General features: G+C 39.0%; 2 protein-coding genes across 2 annotated transcripts; one reads left to right on the top strand and one right to left on the bottom strand.

Annotated features, from left to right (window-relative positions):
* Positions 1 to 659: 659 nt before the first annotated feature.
* On the bottom strand, positions 660 to 4,406 carry LOC141800863 (solute carrier family 25 member 32-like). Its single transcript, XM_074683697.1, has 7 exons — positions 3,924 to 4,406; positions 3,513 to 3,663; positions 3,334 to 3,419; positions 2,467 to 2,621; positions 1,979 to 2,092; positions 1,637 to 1,782; positions 660 to 1,523 (listed from the first exon to the last, which is right to left on the bottom strand). Exons 1-7 carry the CDS (start codon positions 4,126 to 4,128, stop codon positions 1,397 to 1,399), a joined length of 984 nt encoding a protein of 327 aa, XP_074539798.1. The 5' UTR covers positions 4,129 to 4,406; the 3' UTR covers positions 660 to 1,396.
* A 1,082-nt stretch (positions 4,407 to 5,488) lies between these two features.
* Positions 5,489 to 17,308, top strand: dcaf13 (ddb1 and cul4 associated factor 13). Its single transcript, XM_074683601.1, has 11 exons — positions 5,489 to 5,690; positions 6,597 to 6,796; positions 6,896 to 7,003; positions 7,096 to 7,185; positions 7,283 to 7,438; positions 7,528 to 7,605; positions 7,704 to 7,786; positions 7,988 to 8,152; positions 10,121 to 10,256; positions 15,961 to 16,124; positions 16,526 to 17,308. Exons 1-11 carry the CDS (start codon positions 5,621 to 5,623, stop codon positions 16,611 to 16,613), a joined length of 1,338 nt encoding a protein of 445 aa, XP_074539702.1. The 5' UTR covers positions 5,489 to 5,620; the 3' UTR covers positions 16,614 to 17,308.
* The last annotated feature ends 1,293 nt before the right edge of the window (positions 17,309 to 18,601 follow it).

Raw genomic sequence — 18,601 nt, 5'->3', positions numbered from 1 at the left:
CACTTAGGTACCTAAACATGGTACCTTTTGGTTTCACATGAATTGGTACCTGGTACTTTTGACAGAATTCAGTCGGTACCTATATAAGTACCTAATTCGGAACCCATCCATAATGGGCAGACATTGGTATTTGAGGTCTCTTAAACATGTTATGAACCATTTAAGAGATCCTTACATGATGACCATCATTTCAACAAGTCTCATGAAGAGCTTGAGCTATTTTTCTTCTTGATAGGTAAAGTTTTAAGCAGCTCACAGATTAAAGGATTTCTCCAACATGAAATCTGTACAGGGGCAGTATAAACATTCAGTATTGATACTTTGTATCCATGTGTACAATATTTACACTTTTGCGTAGGAGATGCTTTTTTTCCCAAAGCAACATACAGGGTATGGTACCTCGACAGTGCTCAGGAAATTGTGCGAACACCTCTCCAGCTATCAGCCCAATTCCCTCTCTTGGGTCCATGCTGGGACTTGAACCAGCGACCTTTCTGGCTACAAACCCAAGTACCTATGGATTGAGCTACTGCCGCTCCAGTTTACAAATTGTGAATCTTCCACATGAGAAATCATGTTACCCCCTCTTTAAAGTTGTTATGCACCAGACTAATTGTGAAGACTGTTTGAAATAACACACTCTTGAGTCAATGTAGCCGCAAAATATTATATTTACCGCATTTCATACATCGACAAACGTTGACAATGCAAAAAGAGCACTGTTTGAACCTGATGATAAAACTGTTCAGCACTGTGGTTAGAATCTGTTGTGAAAATGTTTAAATCCAAAGAAAACTACAGGTTATAAGAGAAATGTGAGGTTGTGTTTGAAAGAAAGATCTTCATCGCTGCCATTTGTTTAAAAAAGAAATAATTTAAGACAAAAACTATAAAGCACAATAAAAGAAAACTTTGACACGAGATCAGACTGGCTGTGATGATGAGCTTTGCATGCTTTAGTATGTCTCCCTTTGAGCTGACTGGAAACATCCCATGTAAACATAACTATGATGAAACATTTATCATCCTCCTATAGATGAAATTCTTAGTGATCTGAGCCAAACCTGCACAGATCAACATCATCCTAGCATGTTCTTTGGGTTCACTAAAACCTACTCTTTCCCAGAAGTCAAAGTGTTGGTCATGCATCTGAATCTGATGTGACCTGAAAACACCATCACATTTCACATTTGTTCACAAAAAGAAATCCACTGTTGATTCCTAACCGCAGTTTAGTAAATTTCTCAACCGTAGTCATTGCAAATGAATGCCTTTTAAACCAGCACATCCACAGCACAGCGCTGGGAGCTCAGCTTCAACCTGATGCTTTCTCTCCTTGGATTGTGTCAGTGTGCGCTCAGAGTCTCTGCAGCAGTCCATGCCATGCTCTCAAGCCTCATTTATTTTGTCTCACAAGGAGGCGAGACACATTCTCATACACTACAAATGTGATACAGCAAGCAGGGGTGACACGAATCAAGTTGGGGATGATGCCTTTATAGAAGCCAATGGCGCCTTCGTTCCTGCAGGGAGAAGGAAAAACAGAGCATGACTCTAAAAGGACATTTTCTTTTAACATCCGTCATTAGAAGCTACGACAGGTTACGGTTCCTCTGTGACTGGATCAGTTTCGTACCTCCACGTCCGTCTGATGACATCAATAACTCCATTGTATCTATTGTGCTGGTCTTGCAGGCGGGCTCGCACCACCTGATATGGGTATGTTGTGGCCACAGCAAATATTTTGGATAATGCGGCCATTGTGATATATTCCAACGGATTCTGTGAGCACAGATAATCGAATGGAGAGAGGGTGAGGAGGAAAGAAGCAAGCAGAGCGGGAAAACTGATGAGTCACTTTTACGGCTTCTCTGAAGCTCGGTCCTCATACCCTAAAATGTTCCGAGCTTTAGGTCGGAGCTGTGATTAAAACCCAGCGTGTTTCTGTCTGTTTGTGGCTTTGGGGTTCATGACTCACCAGCTTTGCATCAGAAGGTGCTTTCCTGTATTTGTTGTAGTCTCTCTTTAGTTCTTCGTAGGCCATGAACTGCAGAGCGCCATGGGATGTGCCAAACAGACCAGGAACATAACCCTTTAATGAGCACAGGGGTGGAAGTCAGCTGGTCAGGAAACACTTTAAGCATCCCACATGACAAAACCTTTACACTGTTGTAGACCTGACCCTTCTTGGAAAACCCATATTCAGGTTTTCCACTGACAGATTTGTCAGTAAATGTTCTGAAATGCTAAAATAATTCATTTAAAATGAGAAAGTTTAATTCTGCTGAGAAACTTTAGATGTAGACACAGTTATTCATGAGATTTAAGTCCACTACTACAGCAAATGAGCTACCAGTGCCCTCTAGAGGTGACTTCAAGAGCAAGTGATGAGTAGTTTTAATTCCTCTAACACACTTTTCTTGTGTTGTCGTTCTATAAAAACTCAATGATACACTGAGGGCTAACCTTGTAGAGTCCTGGCACTCCTTCATGGCGGTAGATCTTGACCAAAGCATCAAGCATTCCCTTGTACTGCTTGCTGGAGGGGTCTGCATTGTACTGCAGCACTAACCGGGTCTTTGTCACCCAGATTGGGTTGGTTATGGTGAGTGTCAGGATGCCTGAAGGGAGACAGGAAGGACAATAGAGGATAATTAAAGAAGCATATATTTTCTAACATAGACACAACTCTTTCTCAAAAGTGCACTTGTTGAATTCATGTGGATGAAATTTCAAATATACGCTTTACTAGTCAGAAATAAGTCGTCAGTAACTCCTTAACCAAACGGGACAGATATGTGTTCTCACTGAAACCAACAGAGACGTGATTGAGGTTCCAACTGTTATTGATTTAAAGGAAACAAAGACAACGTTTGTTCAACATCAGCCAGTAATTACTGACCCACAATCAACCCTCAGGATATGACACTAACTTCTCTATGCTCCTTTTGCTTTCAGAGTGGCAAAAATAATATCTGAAAGAACATTTAATTAATAAAGCTTCATGATGTATAAAATAGTTTTTACTGAAGGGAAAGTGGCTCCTACAATTTAATTTACTTTCACTTAAGCAGCTGTAAAATATTTTCGTTTCTTTGTACTTGGCTAGTATCACCAAAGAGGTATAAATTTGGATTAATAATTGAACCTCGAATTCAATTTGGCCAACAGGAAGCAGATCCATGTGACCTGTGAGAGCAGAATGAAAGGGAAGGTTATCTGCTTCCTGTCTGTGAAGGCCAGCTCAGGGCAGCGCTATCTCGCTGCTGTTGTTGGCTGTAGGCCGATTGTGTGTCAGCAGGGCAGCAGTGTCCAGATACATGTGGTACTAACCTGCTTCAGCCGCTGACACCAGGTGTTCTGCAGCACTGAGTTCAGTTTGACGACCCTCCTTGGTGTAGCCTTTGATTGCATTATAGCTGAAGGAAAGGAGAGTGTGGAAATAAGATTAGAAACATAAAGATGCATGCATCATAAAAGCAGTTTCAAAGTACTCCAAAGTGCTTACGTACAAGAGGAAGTAGAGACCCCATGATGCTCCTGCACCCCAAACGTTAGGCGTCACTCCTTGGTAGAGACCTCTGAGACCCTCTTGCTTCCATACACTCTTCATACAATGAAATATGCCACTGTACTTAGGTCTTACTTCTAGTCCATCGCTTACTGCATTAAAGGGCATTAATGGTTAATTCATTTTAAACAAATATAAAACAAGGCATCAACAAGTCAAAGGGAAATTGCATCAGACTCAAGTAATCACGAAAAACTCTTCAGTTCAGAAACAGCCCTATCATATTACACACATACTTTAAAAACAAGTCTTCTTGTACAGAAAAATAGACTCATGCTGTCAACAGCCTTTATCTGATGAGAGACTTTGGTGTTTTAAGGAAAAGTTGTTATATTATGAAGTCATACTTTACCTGCAAACCTGATTTTGACCAGATCCAGAGGGTGAAGCACCAGTGTTGACACAACTCCTCCACTAAGTCCTGCGATGAGGTTTCCTATCTTCACATGGCTGAAGACCTGCTTCACGTGTCCGCCGAAGGTGACAGCTGGGACGGGTTTGCTGGACAGTCCAGTCTCTGAGACGTTAACGGGTCCGTGATTGGGAGCAGAGCTCATGTTTACAGGTAACAGCCTTAGCTAGCTCCTATATCAGCCAGTCCTGTGCACAACGTGAGCTCCCTGTCAGATCAGCTAAGGCTACTTTCTACTTATAGCACTGAGACTCTGCTGAAGATTCAGAGAAATCCACACAGACCGGACTAACTCCATGAAATATCCACATCAAAACTACAACTACGCCATGCTGTTGACATGCGGTGGTGCTCCATGGATGTTGTAATATTATCCAAAATGTCAAACAGCACTACCAATGCTCGACCTTGCTGCTAACGTTAAGTGTCACGATAGGAAAACAAGCTTCCGGCTCTGACCTTCAAAATAAAATAATTTCAGCTGATCACTTAGAGATACTTCTTTGATTCTTAACATGAATGTAATTTTTGTAGTTCTTTAACCTTTTTTTTTTAAACCATTTCATTAAGTGTTCAATGTTTGCCTTTCTACCCCATTAATACTTTTTTTCAATATATGTATATTATTTTCATTTGTATTGATATATATCTTCATCTTTATTATTATATTTTTTCTATGTTGATAATTCTTCAAAACTTAACATTGTCATTGATGTTTTAACTTTTGAGGTTTACTATAATTTTAATTTATTTTTTCCCTTCCTATATTTATTTTCTCCTTAATTTAATTGCTTCAATTTTCCTAATTTTTCTTTTCATTACTTAACTGTAGTCTCAGTCTGATGTTGGGTTCTTGCTATCAGCGATCTATCTATCTATCTATCTATCTATCTATCTATCTATCTATCTATCTATCTATCTATCTATCTATCTATCTATCTATCTATCTATCTATCTATCTATTCTCTTCTTTGTTTGTTTGTTTCTTTCTTTCTTAAAAAATACCTGTCAGGTTTTGCCCACATACAGTACAAGTCCATAAACACCCCTTTATCAGACCCATGGTATCTCATAAGCAAAAAAGCAATAAAAACAAAACAAAAAAACAAAACAAAAAAAAACAAAACAAAAACTAGACACAAAACTGGTGTCTTAGTAAACAGCATAAACCAGTAGACAGTGAAAAAGGTTAAACATATCAGTTAAAATACTTCACTACCAAATCTGAAGAAGGGAAAGAAGTGAAAAACAGAAATTATTATTATTATCTTCATTATTATTATTATTATTATTATTATTATTATTATTATTATTATTATTATTATTATTATTATTATTATAATTGATAATAATTAATATCGATACTACTACTTCTACTACTAACGTTATTTCTTTTATTTCGCGTATTGCTTTTACTTTGAACCACGAACCCCATCACTTCCGGTATATTTTAGCGTTGTTTTGTAACTTTAAGACGCTTCCGTGACGTACCCAGGAGGACCTGATATCCCACAATGCAACTCGGTCGCCACATACCTCTTCTTCTTCAGCACATGGCCGGTTGTTGCTAATATTTTTTTTGTTTTATTTTTTCAATACGTTATTTCCAAGCGGTTGACATTACTGTCTGCTACCAGATGAAAGTTAAAGTTCTCTCTCGGAACCCGGATGACTATGTCCGGGAGACCAAACTGGATATTCAGCGCGGTAAGTACTGGTTTAAACTGAAGCTGGAGAATGTTTGCTACATGAGATACCAGCTAGATTTCCTCTATCCTCCACCAACAAAAATATCCAGTCTCTCCTATTTGACTGATCCTAAAACTACTATAGTTAATCCTTCTGTTAGTGGTACTTAGGTTTTTAAACTTCCATTGGTCTGAGCCTTCTAAATGTAAACTGTGATTGACCCTGGACAAAGTAGGAAGGTATTGTGGAACTTTCTAACATGATCAATAAAGGTAGATGAGCATATTTAACGTATTTTATGTATATACATAGGTTATAATGGTAATAATGATACTTTATGTAGCACCTTTAAAAACAAATGTTTTCGATTGCTTGAACATATAAAAAGCATTGCAGAGAATCAGTGGATGAACTACAAGATAAACATTTAACAAATTGAGATAGGCAGTCATGGTGTGTGTGGACTATTCAGCATAGATATAAAAGCATAAAAGGGAAAATAGTAAATAAATTGATATATTTAAAAAAGAAAGACGGTTGGAAGAAGAGGAAGAGTGCATTACATTAATTTAACAAAGGATATGGATAAGGATATGGAGCAATAAGATACAAGTAGTAAACATATACCCTGATCAAACAAATAGTCAAGGGCATAAATATTAAATAAGTTATGTTAATACATAAATAAAGCAGCCATGAATGAGAATAATAACATAGATTAAAGTTAAATTGATCACATTATTTTTTTCTTTAAAAAAAGTGATACAATTACTTAGGAGCAAGTCTAGAAAAGTGTTTTCAGAAGTGATTTGTAAGATGTGACTGACTCTGCTAGCCATATCTCCTCAAAAAGGACCTTGTTGAAATGTCATTTGTGTAACTATACATGAGTAGTTTTGGGAAGTGATCACCTTCTCTCTTTAGTCCCCAGAAACTACGACCCATCACTCCATCCATTCGAGGTGAGCAGAGAGTACACCCGGGCTCTGAATGCCACCAAACTTGACAGGGTGTTTGCAAAGCCTTTCCTGGCCTCTCTGGATGGACACAGAGATGGAGTCAACTGCATGGCCAAGCACAGCAAGAGCCTCTCCACACTGCTGTCTGGCTCCTGTGATGGAGAGGTAACCATAACCATGCATCATCTCAACCAGAAACCACACTGGTTTGTGTGGTATATAGATGTTATGTCCTACTTATTTGATTCTTTATTTCAACTTTAGGTCAAAGTTTGGAATCTGACCAAACATGAATGTGTCCGAACACTCCAAGCACATGAAGGTTTCGTCAGGGGGATGGTTGTGCGCTTTTGTGGAACATCTTTCTTTACGGTAAACCAAACCACCACCACTATAAAGAGCTTTAGCAAACTGAACCTTATTTCACAGTTTTAAATCAATGCTTTTCATGCTGTCACAAACAGGTCGGGGATGACAAAACAATCAAACAATGGAAGATGGAGGCACCAGCTTATGGAGAGGAAGAGGAGCCACTCAACACCATCCTGGGCAAGGTAAAGTCAATAGGTGTTTTCACTATCATTAAGTCTAGCTCACAAATGTTGACCCGTCCGGTGTCAGAGTAACCTTGATGATTTGTGTCCCTTACAGACAGTTTTTACAGGCCTGGACCATCACAGGAAGGAGGCTGTGTTTGCAACGTGTGGCCAGCAGGTGGACATCTGGGATGAGCAGAGGAGCACCCCGATTCGCTCCTTCACCTGGGGTGTAGACAGCTTCAGTTCTATCCGCTTTAACCCAGTGGAGGTAAAAGTCCATTCAGACAGGTTCTACCCTGCCTAACAATAAATGCCATGCTATAATCTTCTGAAACAATGATCTATGTCTTCCCCCAGACTGAACTTCTTGCCAGCTGTGCCTCTGACAGAAGCCTGGTCCTGTATGACATGAGAGAATCAGCACCGCTTAAAAAAGTAGGTTCAACTGTGGCGTTTCTGAAAGTTTTGCCTTCTCCCCTGTTCCTTTAATATGACGCAGTAACAAATTGTGTGTGTTTTATTTTCTTCTACAGGTTATTATGACAATGAGGAGCAACAGTGTTTGCTGGAACCCGATGGAAGCTTATTACTTCACATGTTCCAATGAGGATTACAAGTAAGTTGAGGGTGCTGGAGGTTGTTACAGTGACAAGAATTCACTCGAAGATTTTTTTTTGTGCTAAATCAAGGCCCACGCTTAGAAGTGTAGTTGCTCTGCACCAGTGGGAATGTAGCAAAAGAGATGGATAACTGTTGTTTCAATGTTTAAACAAACTTGTAACTGCATGCTAATTTTTGTTTCTCTCTCTCTCATCAGCCTGTACACGTACGACATGAGATACCTGAACCAGCCAATCACAGTTCACATGGACCACGTCTCTGCAGTGCTGGATGTTGATTATTCCCCCACAGGGAGGGAGTTTGTATCTGCAAGTTTTGACAAAACGATCCGTATCTTTCCTAAGAATCAAGGGCACAGCAGGTTAGTACAATTATATCTTATATTTCTGAATTTTGCTGTCACATCAGAGTGAAATGTAAAATTAGTTTGCATTTGTTTATTCACCTAGTTTAGAAACTCAGAATGGCCTATTGCATTTCTGAAATAGGAGTTATTCAGTAAAGCTAATGTCAGGATGCTAACAGTTCTGACTGGATCTCAAAAACTTAAAAACGTTGTTTCATATGATGTAAAAGGAACACCCAGAATTGTTGTACTGGCCAAGCTTCTGTGTTCATCAGAGTCAAAATAACTAAAGCATGTTGACGGAGAGCATCGTGACGTATCTGGACACAGAACGCTATAGAAACACAACCTGTGTAATACAGAATTTATTTATTGTGTTTTCTGGTTAGCGTAAATCACGCCAAGTAGGGATGGAACGGTTTCTGAAAAAAATCTGAACCATTTGTTTTTCCTTTCTGGGTTCGTAGTGTTTGGTTCAGGTTTTCTTTTTTCTTAATCTCTTAATTTGCTCAGTTTGAAGCAAGTTTGTAGCTCCAATCGTACACATGCATAACTGGAGGCAAAGGAGTACAGCAGGACACTTTGTGGGGAAGTGTGTGTGTTGTGTACTTGTCGAGCAGAGAAGACCGTGAGAGTTAGAGGGTTTACCTGTGTCGTTGAGTCATTCTGCTGTCTAGGAGCACTTTCAGTGTGAGCTCTGATGACTGGGGTAAGAAAGTGGAGGATAAAACCGCGACTGAGTTTTGCCGACTTAGGCACTCCTCACACAGGGATGGCCCCGTATCGTTTTGGCGTCGGCCTCAAAACATGTATCGCTGTTTACACATCGTATTGTACATAGGCTTGTGCATTTACATGACAACGCAAAACTGTTGTCGGGTTGCCCGTCTGGTTCTGCTCTGAGGAGGATTCCACGTTAACAAGTTCTCATGCACGCCTAACATGCTGCGTCTCTGCATGAGCACTTCTTGTTGTTGTTGCCATAGTTGGTGTTTTTCATGCTCTCTGAGAAAATGTTGATATAATAGTCGAAGCAATATTTGTAGCTGCTGGAACAATATCAGAATCAGTCCGCCTGCCACCATTATTGTTATGTGTGACAACGTGGGTTGGGGGGGCGGGGAGTAGGAGGGGTGCTATGAGGTCACCGTCTTTTCCGGACTTATCTGTTCATACCAAATACAGCATGAAGGCGAATACGCAGATATCCACCTGCAGACCCGTTTTCAAAAAAGATGCGGCATCATGGACAAATATGCGTCTCTGTGTGTGAATATCACTGGATCGATAGTTTATTTTACCGGAGTCGTAGAAATTCGTACTCATGTAAAGCTCACCTGAGAGACTTTGTTGCTAAATATAATAACTTTTCAGACCCCTCTGGAGAGTTTTTTTTAAAGACGACAATTCTTGAGACTTTTTAGGAGTTTGGAGAGTCTGAGGTTAAAGTGTGTTTTGATCTCCTCATTGGTCAATGTGTGTGAGTCTCCCACTTTATCTCTCTCTCTTACAGAGTCCATGACAACTACATGTAAATGGCATATTCTGCAAATAACACGGCAGCATCATTTAGTGACTTTTAGTGACTTCTGGGACAGCCAATTGTAGCTTTCCTTACTGAGGAGTTGGCATGTTAAAACCAGCAATGTTTCACTCAGCTTTAATGATGTATGAAATGGGAAACAGACTCATTCTTTCAGGTTTTTCATAACTATAAATGACAGAATTGATTAAAAGTAATCTGTTTATAGTGGATTATTAGGTATATGTTAATCTGGGGTGTTAAAAACAGCAACAATGTCCACTGAACCAAAAACCGTGATGAGACCCAAACCAAAATTTTTGTGAACCGTTCCATCCCTAATGCCAAGTACCATAAATCTCATCTAGCAATGCTTTAAAGAGCTAATAAGGTTCTTTTGTCACCTGCTGAAAGTATTTATATTAGGATTTGTTTGATTTGTTTTCTTTGTCTAAATAAAGGGAAGTCTACCACACCAAGCGCATGCAGCATGTCATCTGCGTGAAGTGGTCAGCTGACAACAAATACATCCTGAGTGGCTCTGATGAAATGAATATCCGGCTGTGGAAAGCCAACGCGTCTGAAAAGCTAGGAGTGGTAAGTCCTGCTATTTTTCTCCGCTGTTATTTCTGCTTTTATTAATGAAACGAAACAAAGTTGAAAAGAGAAAGCCTAGATCCTGCCTGTTGCTGAGCAGTCAGGGGTGGGCGCTGATAATCAAAGCTGTCGCTCCGTCGACTGTGTGTCTCTTTCCACTGTCTCACCTGATGTTGTTGTATGAGACAGCTGCATCCTTTGAAACTGCGCGTGGCCCTGAGCCCACCCCAGCAGGGTAAAAGTGGGTGCTTATGCCAGGAGCATCAGGATGCTGCCAAATGCCCTGATGGATGCTGACTTAGGGAAGAATCACTCTCAATAAGTACAATGTACCAATTGGCACAGCTGCTCTAGTGGCAGGTGGAAGTAAAAAACTCAAGCTTGTGGAGTGTATTTCTCTTTGTGAGCAACAGAATCTGTTCAAACGTTCTGTTTCTGGAGCTCGCTTCACTGACTGTTAATGTCTTGTGTAGCTAACACCTGGTGGATTGTACTGAGAGGGTAAAGACTGTAAACAGGAATGATTACCTCACATTACGCTCTGCTCATCTGTCAGTGAAGCTCATATAAAATGCTGGGAAATGTTCCAGTGCCCCAAATCTCTCTTATGGCTGTGCAATAAAGATCAATAGTATCTCATGTGCCATCTCCAACAGCCATCTTTCATTCCTAATCGGATTCACTCTTGCTTATTCTCTTAATGCAGCTCCGGAGTGGAAAATTGGCCTGCTTTTGGCACTTGTTTTACTGTCACTGTGTAAGAGGAGATTTATTTGCAAGCTTTGCACTTAAAGAGATCAGACAAGGGCTGCTCCTATCAGCAGTTTAAATCGGCCAATCACTTAAAGCAGGCTACTCTGAACATAATGAAGCATTAACAATCAAGTTGTACTGAGAGGGTCTTTAATTATCACGAAATGCTGAAATGCTGGTTCAAGGCTTTGTCTCCGTCTGAGGATTTCACATCGGACTCATCAGGGCTCCCTTCAGCTTCTGCACATCACCGTTAATATTTTTCATCTTTAGTTTTGCATGCAACAATTTTCGAATCCAGTGGAAAAAAATAGTTTGTATTTTAATCTCAGACCTGAAACATCCGCGATCTTTCCTGCTTTTCCCTTTTGGGTTGCCCAACTGTCATTGGGTGCGAGGTGGGGTACACCGTGAACAGGCCACTAGCCTACCACAGGGCTAACGTGTAGAGGCAGACAACCAAAACTCGCACACACACCTACAGGCAACTACACTGGAAAAACAGAAATGATATCAAGTGTTTTTGTCTTATTTTTTGGTACATAATGCCTTTGTAGACTAAATATGAGCCACATTCACCTGACCAGCCTAGAAAAATGTCCAATTTCCAGTTACTTTAAGACAAAAATGAGGTATGAATCTACCAATAGAACAAGAGCAAAGTCACTTGTTTTGAGACATTATTCTAGTTTAAAGCAAACTTTTGAGCACATTTCTCATGTTCCATTGGCAGTTTTTTTTACTTGTTACAAGCAATTCAGACCTCATTTTGTCTTTAAATAACTTGAAACAAGACATTTTTCTGGACCGACCAGATGAATGTGGCTCATAACAAGTAAAACCAGACATTTTTTTCTTAAATAAGAAAAAATTACTTGAAAATGTTTTAGTTTTTTGCAGTTTTAGAGTGACAAATCAACCTGATGTGCATGTGTTTTTGATCGTGACAGGAAACTGGCTTGCCCAATTAAAATAAAGCCATGTGGTGACCATGCTGTCACCCTCTGGGGTCACTATCATGTCACTTATCTCTGATTAAAGTTTCTGAAGTAAGTTTTTTGATTGGCATCACACTGGTTTGTTATAATTAACCTCCTTGCTACACCGATCACATGAAGAGTCATCTTTTTTAAAGAGTTTGAAGTTACACTCATAGATTTGAGTATTATTAAGGGGAATTTTTATACATATTTTTACCATTTTATTCTGTTGGTTGTTGATTTTTAGATGATTACTTACATCAAACGATGCTGTGACTTGGTGTAAAAGAAGTTTGTTTTTGGAAAGTGACAACTAAACACCACCTGTCTGTAAGGTTCAGTCAGTGAGTCCACTGACGGTGTTCAGTCACAGTAGCACTGAGTGGTTGGACTCATGACAACCCAACCAATGCTATCCCACGTCAACCCACAGAGAACCTGAAGTCTGAAAAGTTGTTGTGGGAGACTTTGAGCCCTCCTGATCCTTTCATAGGTGTCTGGATGGAAACGCTCATTGTATTTGTATGAGATGGCTCAAATACAACAAATGTTTAGACAATCCAAGGAAGGTCAATAGATTGAATCAGTGCTCTTCATCTTTAGTCTTTATTGGACTCACACAGTAATGATTTCTTTTATTTCAAGCCTCAAATAAAATAAGGGGAGATGGGGTTGACATAGTGATTTTTTACAAATTTACATGGTAGTTGTGTTCCTTGAATTTTGTTTTCAAAGATAGCTCACTACTTGCATGTGCTAGCTTTTAGTTTAACTCAGGAAAAAATGTAGTCTAGCTCATGTGGTAAAAGAGTTATTGATTGTATTTTTCAAGGTCTTAGCTGAGCTTCATGAATACTATCTGCTCCAGACGATAGGATGGTTCTCTGAGCCTTTGATGAACCCACTTTGTAAAGTTTTTAGAATTTATTGTCTGTAACTCTGTCAAATATCAGAATATGAAGATACATTTATACTCTTAATTCCCAAATAGAGGCTTAATAACAACAGTATGATAAAAAAGATACTTTTAAAGTAAAAATACAAACTTTGTTTGACCATGGAGTCAGGAATGTAACCTCTGGTGGGCTTTCAAAAACAGCATCAAGCTGATTTTAAGCTCAAGTTTAGATTTTTGATTTGTTATCGCAGCTGAATCGCAGGTCCTGGAATGCTGAACATTTCTGAATGGTAGTGTTTTCATTTCTACGGCTTCTGTAAGATCAGTAGTGCTAAAGTCTCCCTGTTAGCTACCAGTGTTAAATTTTGAAGAGTGACCCTGTAAACTGGGGACTTCAGCTGTAAGATGGTCTCCAAGGTCCCCTTTTCATCTGCTCCTGGAACATAGCAGACTTTGAGACAGTAGCTACAATTTAATATGTCTTTTAAAAAGGTGAGAATTTCAGCACTTGTACACTGGACTGTTTTAGTGATGGGTTTTGCATAACAAGCTTAGATTCCATGTGTCCAGTTTCCAAAGTGAAGCATCATCCTCTGCAGTCTGGTATCCATTTGTTCAGATTACTGTGATATTGTCCAGCAAGCTGAGCATGTGTGTGTGGAGGGGAATCAGTTCAGTCCTACAGGATCAGCGTCTAACAGCTCTTCCTCAACAAATTGAATCTGAGACAAATCATTGCTTTTAATTAGAATAAAAGCCTTCATGGAGGTCGACCTCAGCCAAGAGCAGCCCCAGGAGCTGCTGGGTTTTTATGAGGAAGACGGAGAGATGCTGTTGAGCTGGTGTCTTCACTTTTTAACTGACATTGATTCACTTTTGAATGAATATGTGTCAAGCTGAAATTAGTGCTTACTGTACAGATCGGCTCCTTCTCTGAGACGGCATACTGTATTTATTAATTATGAAACTAAAGAGTTGAATGAACAGCACTTCCCCCCTGAAATTATTAAAGTGTCACAAGTGAAACAAAATGATCTCCTGAGGCTTTTGGTCAGCAATAGTTTTAAATTCAACAATGCTCCTCTGGAAACATTTATCATGACTTAAACCATATTCAAGGATGAAAGAATCAAAGAACATCTAACATCCAACACACTGTGGGATCAAAGATGCTGCAAGATAGATAAAACCTATAACTCTGAGAGATGGCTTCAGCGTTGGTCGTTCTTTGTTTCTCGTTCTGGTCTCCAACAAGACCTGGTGAATATGAGTTTGTCTGAAGCTTTTTTTTGTTGGTTAAGTATATTTAACTAGGCAGGATGATTGAGCAGGAATATTTTGGAAGGCTTTGAGAAGCTTCAATGGCTAGATCTTTGAGAAGGTGGAAACGGCCACCTTGTTGTACATTTTCACTTTGGTTCTTATTTCATTGTACTGTAAGGAAACTGGGACAGCTCCAGAACACAGACTAAGGCCATGCCCACGTGTAGCTGGGCTTCTGGGAAATCTCACATATTTTTACACATTTACGCATGTCATCCACATGAAACTGCACTTTTACATCACTAAAAACTATGTTTTCTGAAACTTTGGCCAAAGGGAAGATTTTAGAAAACTCTGATTTCATGGTTTTGTATAAGTGTGAAAAAATTGAGTTTTTCGGTTCTCAAATGTCACAGCTGAATGACTGGAGCTCATTCTGATTGGCTGTCACAGGTTTCATGTCTGAAAAACACTGCCAAATATGAGTTTGAAACGCCCTGAGCTGCACTTATTGGTGGATTTGCCCGCTATGTGTGGATGAAAGTATTTTTAAAAACAAATGAGGGGGCGATATTCGTTTTTGAAAATACCCGGCTACGTGTGTACAAGGCCTAAATAACTACAGTGATTGGTAATCAAACCTCATAATAATCAAGCACTTATTATGCATCTTTAAAAGTCCTCTTTGTAACTCTTGTAGGTTTTTATGAGCGTATAAACACATTATTTAGGCAACAACTAGAGATGAGATTACCTGATCCTGGTATCCGGTATCAGCCCAATCCAGGCCCTCAGAGCTAAATTGGGTATATGGGGATAAAGGCCAATCCAAACTTGACACCAAGGCTTAGTTATGATTTAAACAAACAAGGTTGTTTGCACTATTTCCTCACAAAATTGTCCCTTTGTTCACAGTAAGTGGTTACAAACATGTGTAATAAACTCCTTGTTTGTTGCTGCACCACCAGTCTACAGAGTATCAAAGTTTACAATTAAGATATCAATTATGTAAGTTCTGAAGCATTTTTTAACCAACCTGCTGGTAAACCTTTAAACACTTTATAGTTTAATTAGATTTTAACTTCAGTAACTCCATTTGAACTTATTTTACTTTTTACCCAAAACATGACCAGTCTTATCCCACAGTAGGGCATGCAGGTTATTATTTCGATACCCAAAGCCCAGCTATTGGTATCGAGACCTGAAAAGTCAGATTGCTGCATCCTGAGCAATAACCTGTGGCAGCATGAAGTGATGCTGACTTGGAAGGGCTAAGTTAATTTCTGGTCCAAAAAAATGTGTAGAAGGGATAAAAACTGCAGTATACTGAGTGTCCACTTGAGGCTGGCTCAGGAAGTACCTTAAACCACATACACACCCATTACTAAAAAACATGTACCATTAAGTTAGCCACACACAAGATGCCCGGATTTAAATCCAATCTGTGGCACCTTACCTGCATGTCACTCCCCACTCTCACCCTGTTTTCTGCTCTATCCAGTGTTTCACCCTCTCCAAATAAAGGTAAAGAAAGTTCCAAATATAAATGACTTAAAAAAAAAAAAACCCAAAACATATTTACAACCTGGTTCAAAAGCTAGAGTCCATCCATTGATTTTATTTTAACTTTATCAGCATTAAGGCTAGTTTGGTGAAGAGGGTGTCATTCTTTAATAAGTTGCCAACTTGATCTCTCTTTGACTAAGTTTGAAGTCCCTGTCTAAAAACTATTAAACTCCCACCATGCCCCTCCTTGTTTCTCCCTTCATGTCATTTATGTAACCAACCTCTCCCTTCTTGTGTTTTGCAGCTTGCCCCAAGAGAAAGAGCTGCCAGGAACTACAACCAGAAGCTGAAGGAGAAGTTCCAGCACCACCCGCAGATCAAGCGTATATCTCGCCATCGACATCTACCCAAGAACATCTACCATGAGAGCAAGGAGCTGAGGATCATGAAAGAGGCTCGCCGTAGGAAGTATGCATCCCTTTCTTTCCCTCTGAAAGTTGTGATTGAGATCGTTTACTGTCGTGTTCATGTGGACGTGTTGCTGACATGACAATCTGCCCTACATGCTCGTTTCCAGCTATATGAAGGATTGATTGTCCCAGTTAGCTCTGCCATCTTGTAATTCATACCTAAGTCTGCAGATTTTTAGCTGCACAGTGACCAGACTTGTGCTCAGGCTGTAAAAGATTTGCTCTTCATGCTTTATACATTATTTCCAGGCTACATTGATGTGCTGCAGATGTTAGGTCAACAGTCTCTCCTTCATCCTCCTCCTCTGTTTGCTGACTGCTCTCTCCCTCCTCTCTACTTCCTTCTCTGGTTATTCTCAGGAACAGACCGTCTCATTCACTTCATCTCTTGTTTTTCAGGGAGAGGAATGTCCGTAAGCACAGCAAACCAGGAACTGTCCCTGTGGTGTCTGAAAAGGAGAAGCATGTTGTGACCGTGGTCAAATAGATCCAGAGAGGACACCAGGAGACGGAGCTGCTGAGATCCAGAAAGATCACACCAACATGGGACATTTCCAGACCGCTCTTTTTAGGGGAGTAAAACTTCTGGAAGGTGTTGGTGATGGGAAAGTTTGGTTGTTGTGGACATGCATCATTTGAAGTTTAAGGACAGACTAAATACTTACAAAAAATCTTCTTTCTCTCCTCTTTATTTCTAACTTGCTCACAGTTTGTCACCTGTGGTGTTTTTGCTTGATTAAGTTAAACGTTTCAGGTACCAGACTCACGCTCAGAAATGGTGCGAAGGTTAGAGCATGGTGCACATGATGTTCTGTCATGGATATTCAAACCAACACTGTTTTTTCTCTTTGTTTTTTTTTAACTCATATCAGTCATAAAAACATACACAAAAAGCAAGCTCAAATTTTCTGTTCTGCTTCAGATGCTGGAAATCGAAGGTGTTGAAAGTGTTCAATCTCATAATTTTCTTCCAAGGGACACTGATGACTTGAGAAACATTTGGGAAATATCTGCAGGAGTCATAGTTTATTTTTTCCCATGTTTTGACACTGTCAGTAGATAATATTTGTCTTTTTCTGTTTTATAGTTTCTCTTATGATATCTGAAATTTGTTCAGTACATGGTCTACACTGAAAATCTGTTTGTGTATGAGGACCTTTCTTGTGTGTATTTATAATAAACTCCTGAACAAACATTTCACAATGAAAACGTAACTGTAAGGAAAGAATTGTCTTCATTCCAAATATCTTAACTCAACACTAGTTTCCCTCTTTTTGTGTTGTTTTAGTAGATCTCTGAAATAGTGCTAATTTGCTTAGAGCTCTAATGAGGCTAAAGCTGTATCCTCTTAATGCTGTCCTTCAAATCCAATCAACACTCACCAGAGAGAGAAAGAGAGAGGACTACTGGTCAAGAGTTTCAGCTGAGAAACACAAAGCTAGCCTGGCCCTTTTAGATGAAAACAGTTTCCAAGGACATTTAAAAGAAACAAAATATTTTACTCAACCACTGAAGAATCAGTACCCTAAATTATTAAAACTGCCAATTTAGATGTTCCCGGTTTAGTTTCAAACTGAAAAATGTGACCTGGAATTATTTAATCTCCTAAGACATGAGCTTTTGTCTGGTGTATTTTTTTTTAAAAATATCTTCTTGGTATTTGGTATTTGGTAAGTAAGTAAGACCTATTGAGTATAATATCTAAACTTCTTGCTTAACTACATATAAGCTGTTTTTTTTCTCAGTAAAATAGTTCTAATGTTGTGATTTCACCAAAAGATGACATGAGCAGCATCCCTAAATGTGGCTAATAGGTCAAAGTTTAAGAAAAAAATTAAGTATCATGGGTTTCAGAGGCAGAACTGTAATGTCCACACATGTGGACACTGGGTCCTAGGAGATTAAGTAAGCTCAAAATACTTTTTTGGGGTGCATTTTTTTAATGTTAAAACTATATTTTGTTTGTTTCTTACTTGTATTTTATATTTTCATATATATATATATATATATATATATATATATATATATATATATATATATATATATATATATATATATATATATATATATATATATATATATATAATGTGACAGAAAAAAGTGCCCATCAGTTCCCAAAAGCCATGTTGAAATGAGCCACTTTGTTTGACTCAAAGGGTGCAAAAAAAAAAAAGTTTATAGAAAACAAAAATGAAAATTGAATTATATAAAACTAAATGATTCTCTGTAAAATAGAATTTTGTACAAATTCAAGAAAGCTGGACCAGTGCTTTTTTCTACTAACTCTACTAAGTTTTTACAGAAAAATTCCTAAAAAAAAAAAAATAATAAAAATAATAAAAATAAAAAATAAAAAAAAGAGAGAGAGAGAAAGAGAGAGATTGTTTTCCTCTGGAGTAGGAGGATCACGGAGCTTCCAGCACCCTGTTGGTGTTGATGCTCGTACTCTCCATGTGTGCCCCTCTCACTGAGCTC

This window comes from Halichoeres trimaculatus, unplaced genomic scaffold (assembly GCF_033239565.1).
Source record: "Halichoeres trimaculatus isolate MK-OKI-2021-1 unplaced genomic scaffold, fHalTri1.1 fHalTri1_scaffold_12, whole genome shotgun sequence".
Classification (NCBI taxonomy): domain Eukaryota; kingdom Metazoa; phylum Chordata; class Actinopteri; order Labriformes; family Labridae; genus Halichoeres; species Halichoeres trimaculatus.
This window is presented reverse-complemented; position numbering and strand designations above follow the sequence as displayed.

What these genes read in the sequence shown, in the direction of transcription:
- LOC141800863 (XM_074683697.1), bottom strand. Translation starts at nt 4,128, where the DNA reads ATGAGCTCTGCTCCCAATCACGGACCCGTTAACGTCTCAGAGACTGGA. An exon ending in GGTGTCAGCGGCTGAAGCAG is followed by an intron (nt 2,622 to 3,333) that starts GTTAGTACCACA and finishes GTCTCCCTTCAG; the next exon opens with GCATCCTGACACTCACCATA. An exon ending in GTCATCAGACGGACGTGGAG is followed by an intron (nt 1,524 to 1,636) that starts GTACGAAACTGA and finishes TTCTCCCTGCAG; the next exon opens with GAACGAAGGCGCCATTGGCT.
- dcaf13 (XM_074683601.1), top strand. Translation starts at nt 5,621, where the DNA reads ATGAAAGTTAAAGTTCTCTCTCGGAACCCGGATGACTATGTCCGGGAG. An exon ending in TCAACACCATCCTGGGCAAG is followed by an intron (nt 7,186 to 7,282) that starts GTAAAGTCAATA and finishes TGTCCCTTACAG; the next exon opens with ACAGTTTTTACAGGCCTGGA. An exon ending in AAGAATCAAGGGCACAGCAG is followed by an intron (nt 8,153 to 10,120) that starts GTTAGTACAATT and finishes GTCTAAATAAAG; the next exon opens with GGAAGTCTACCACACCAAGC.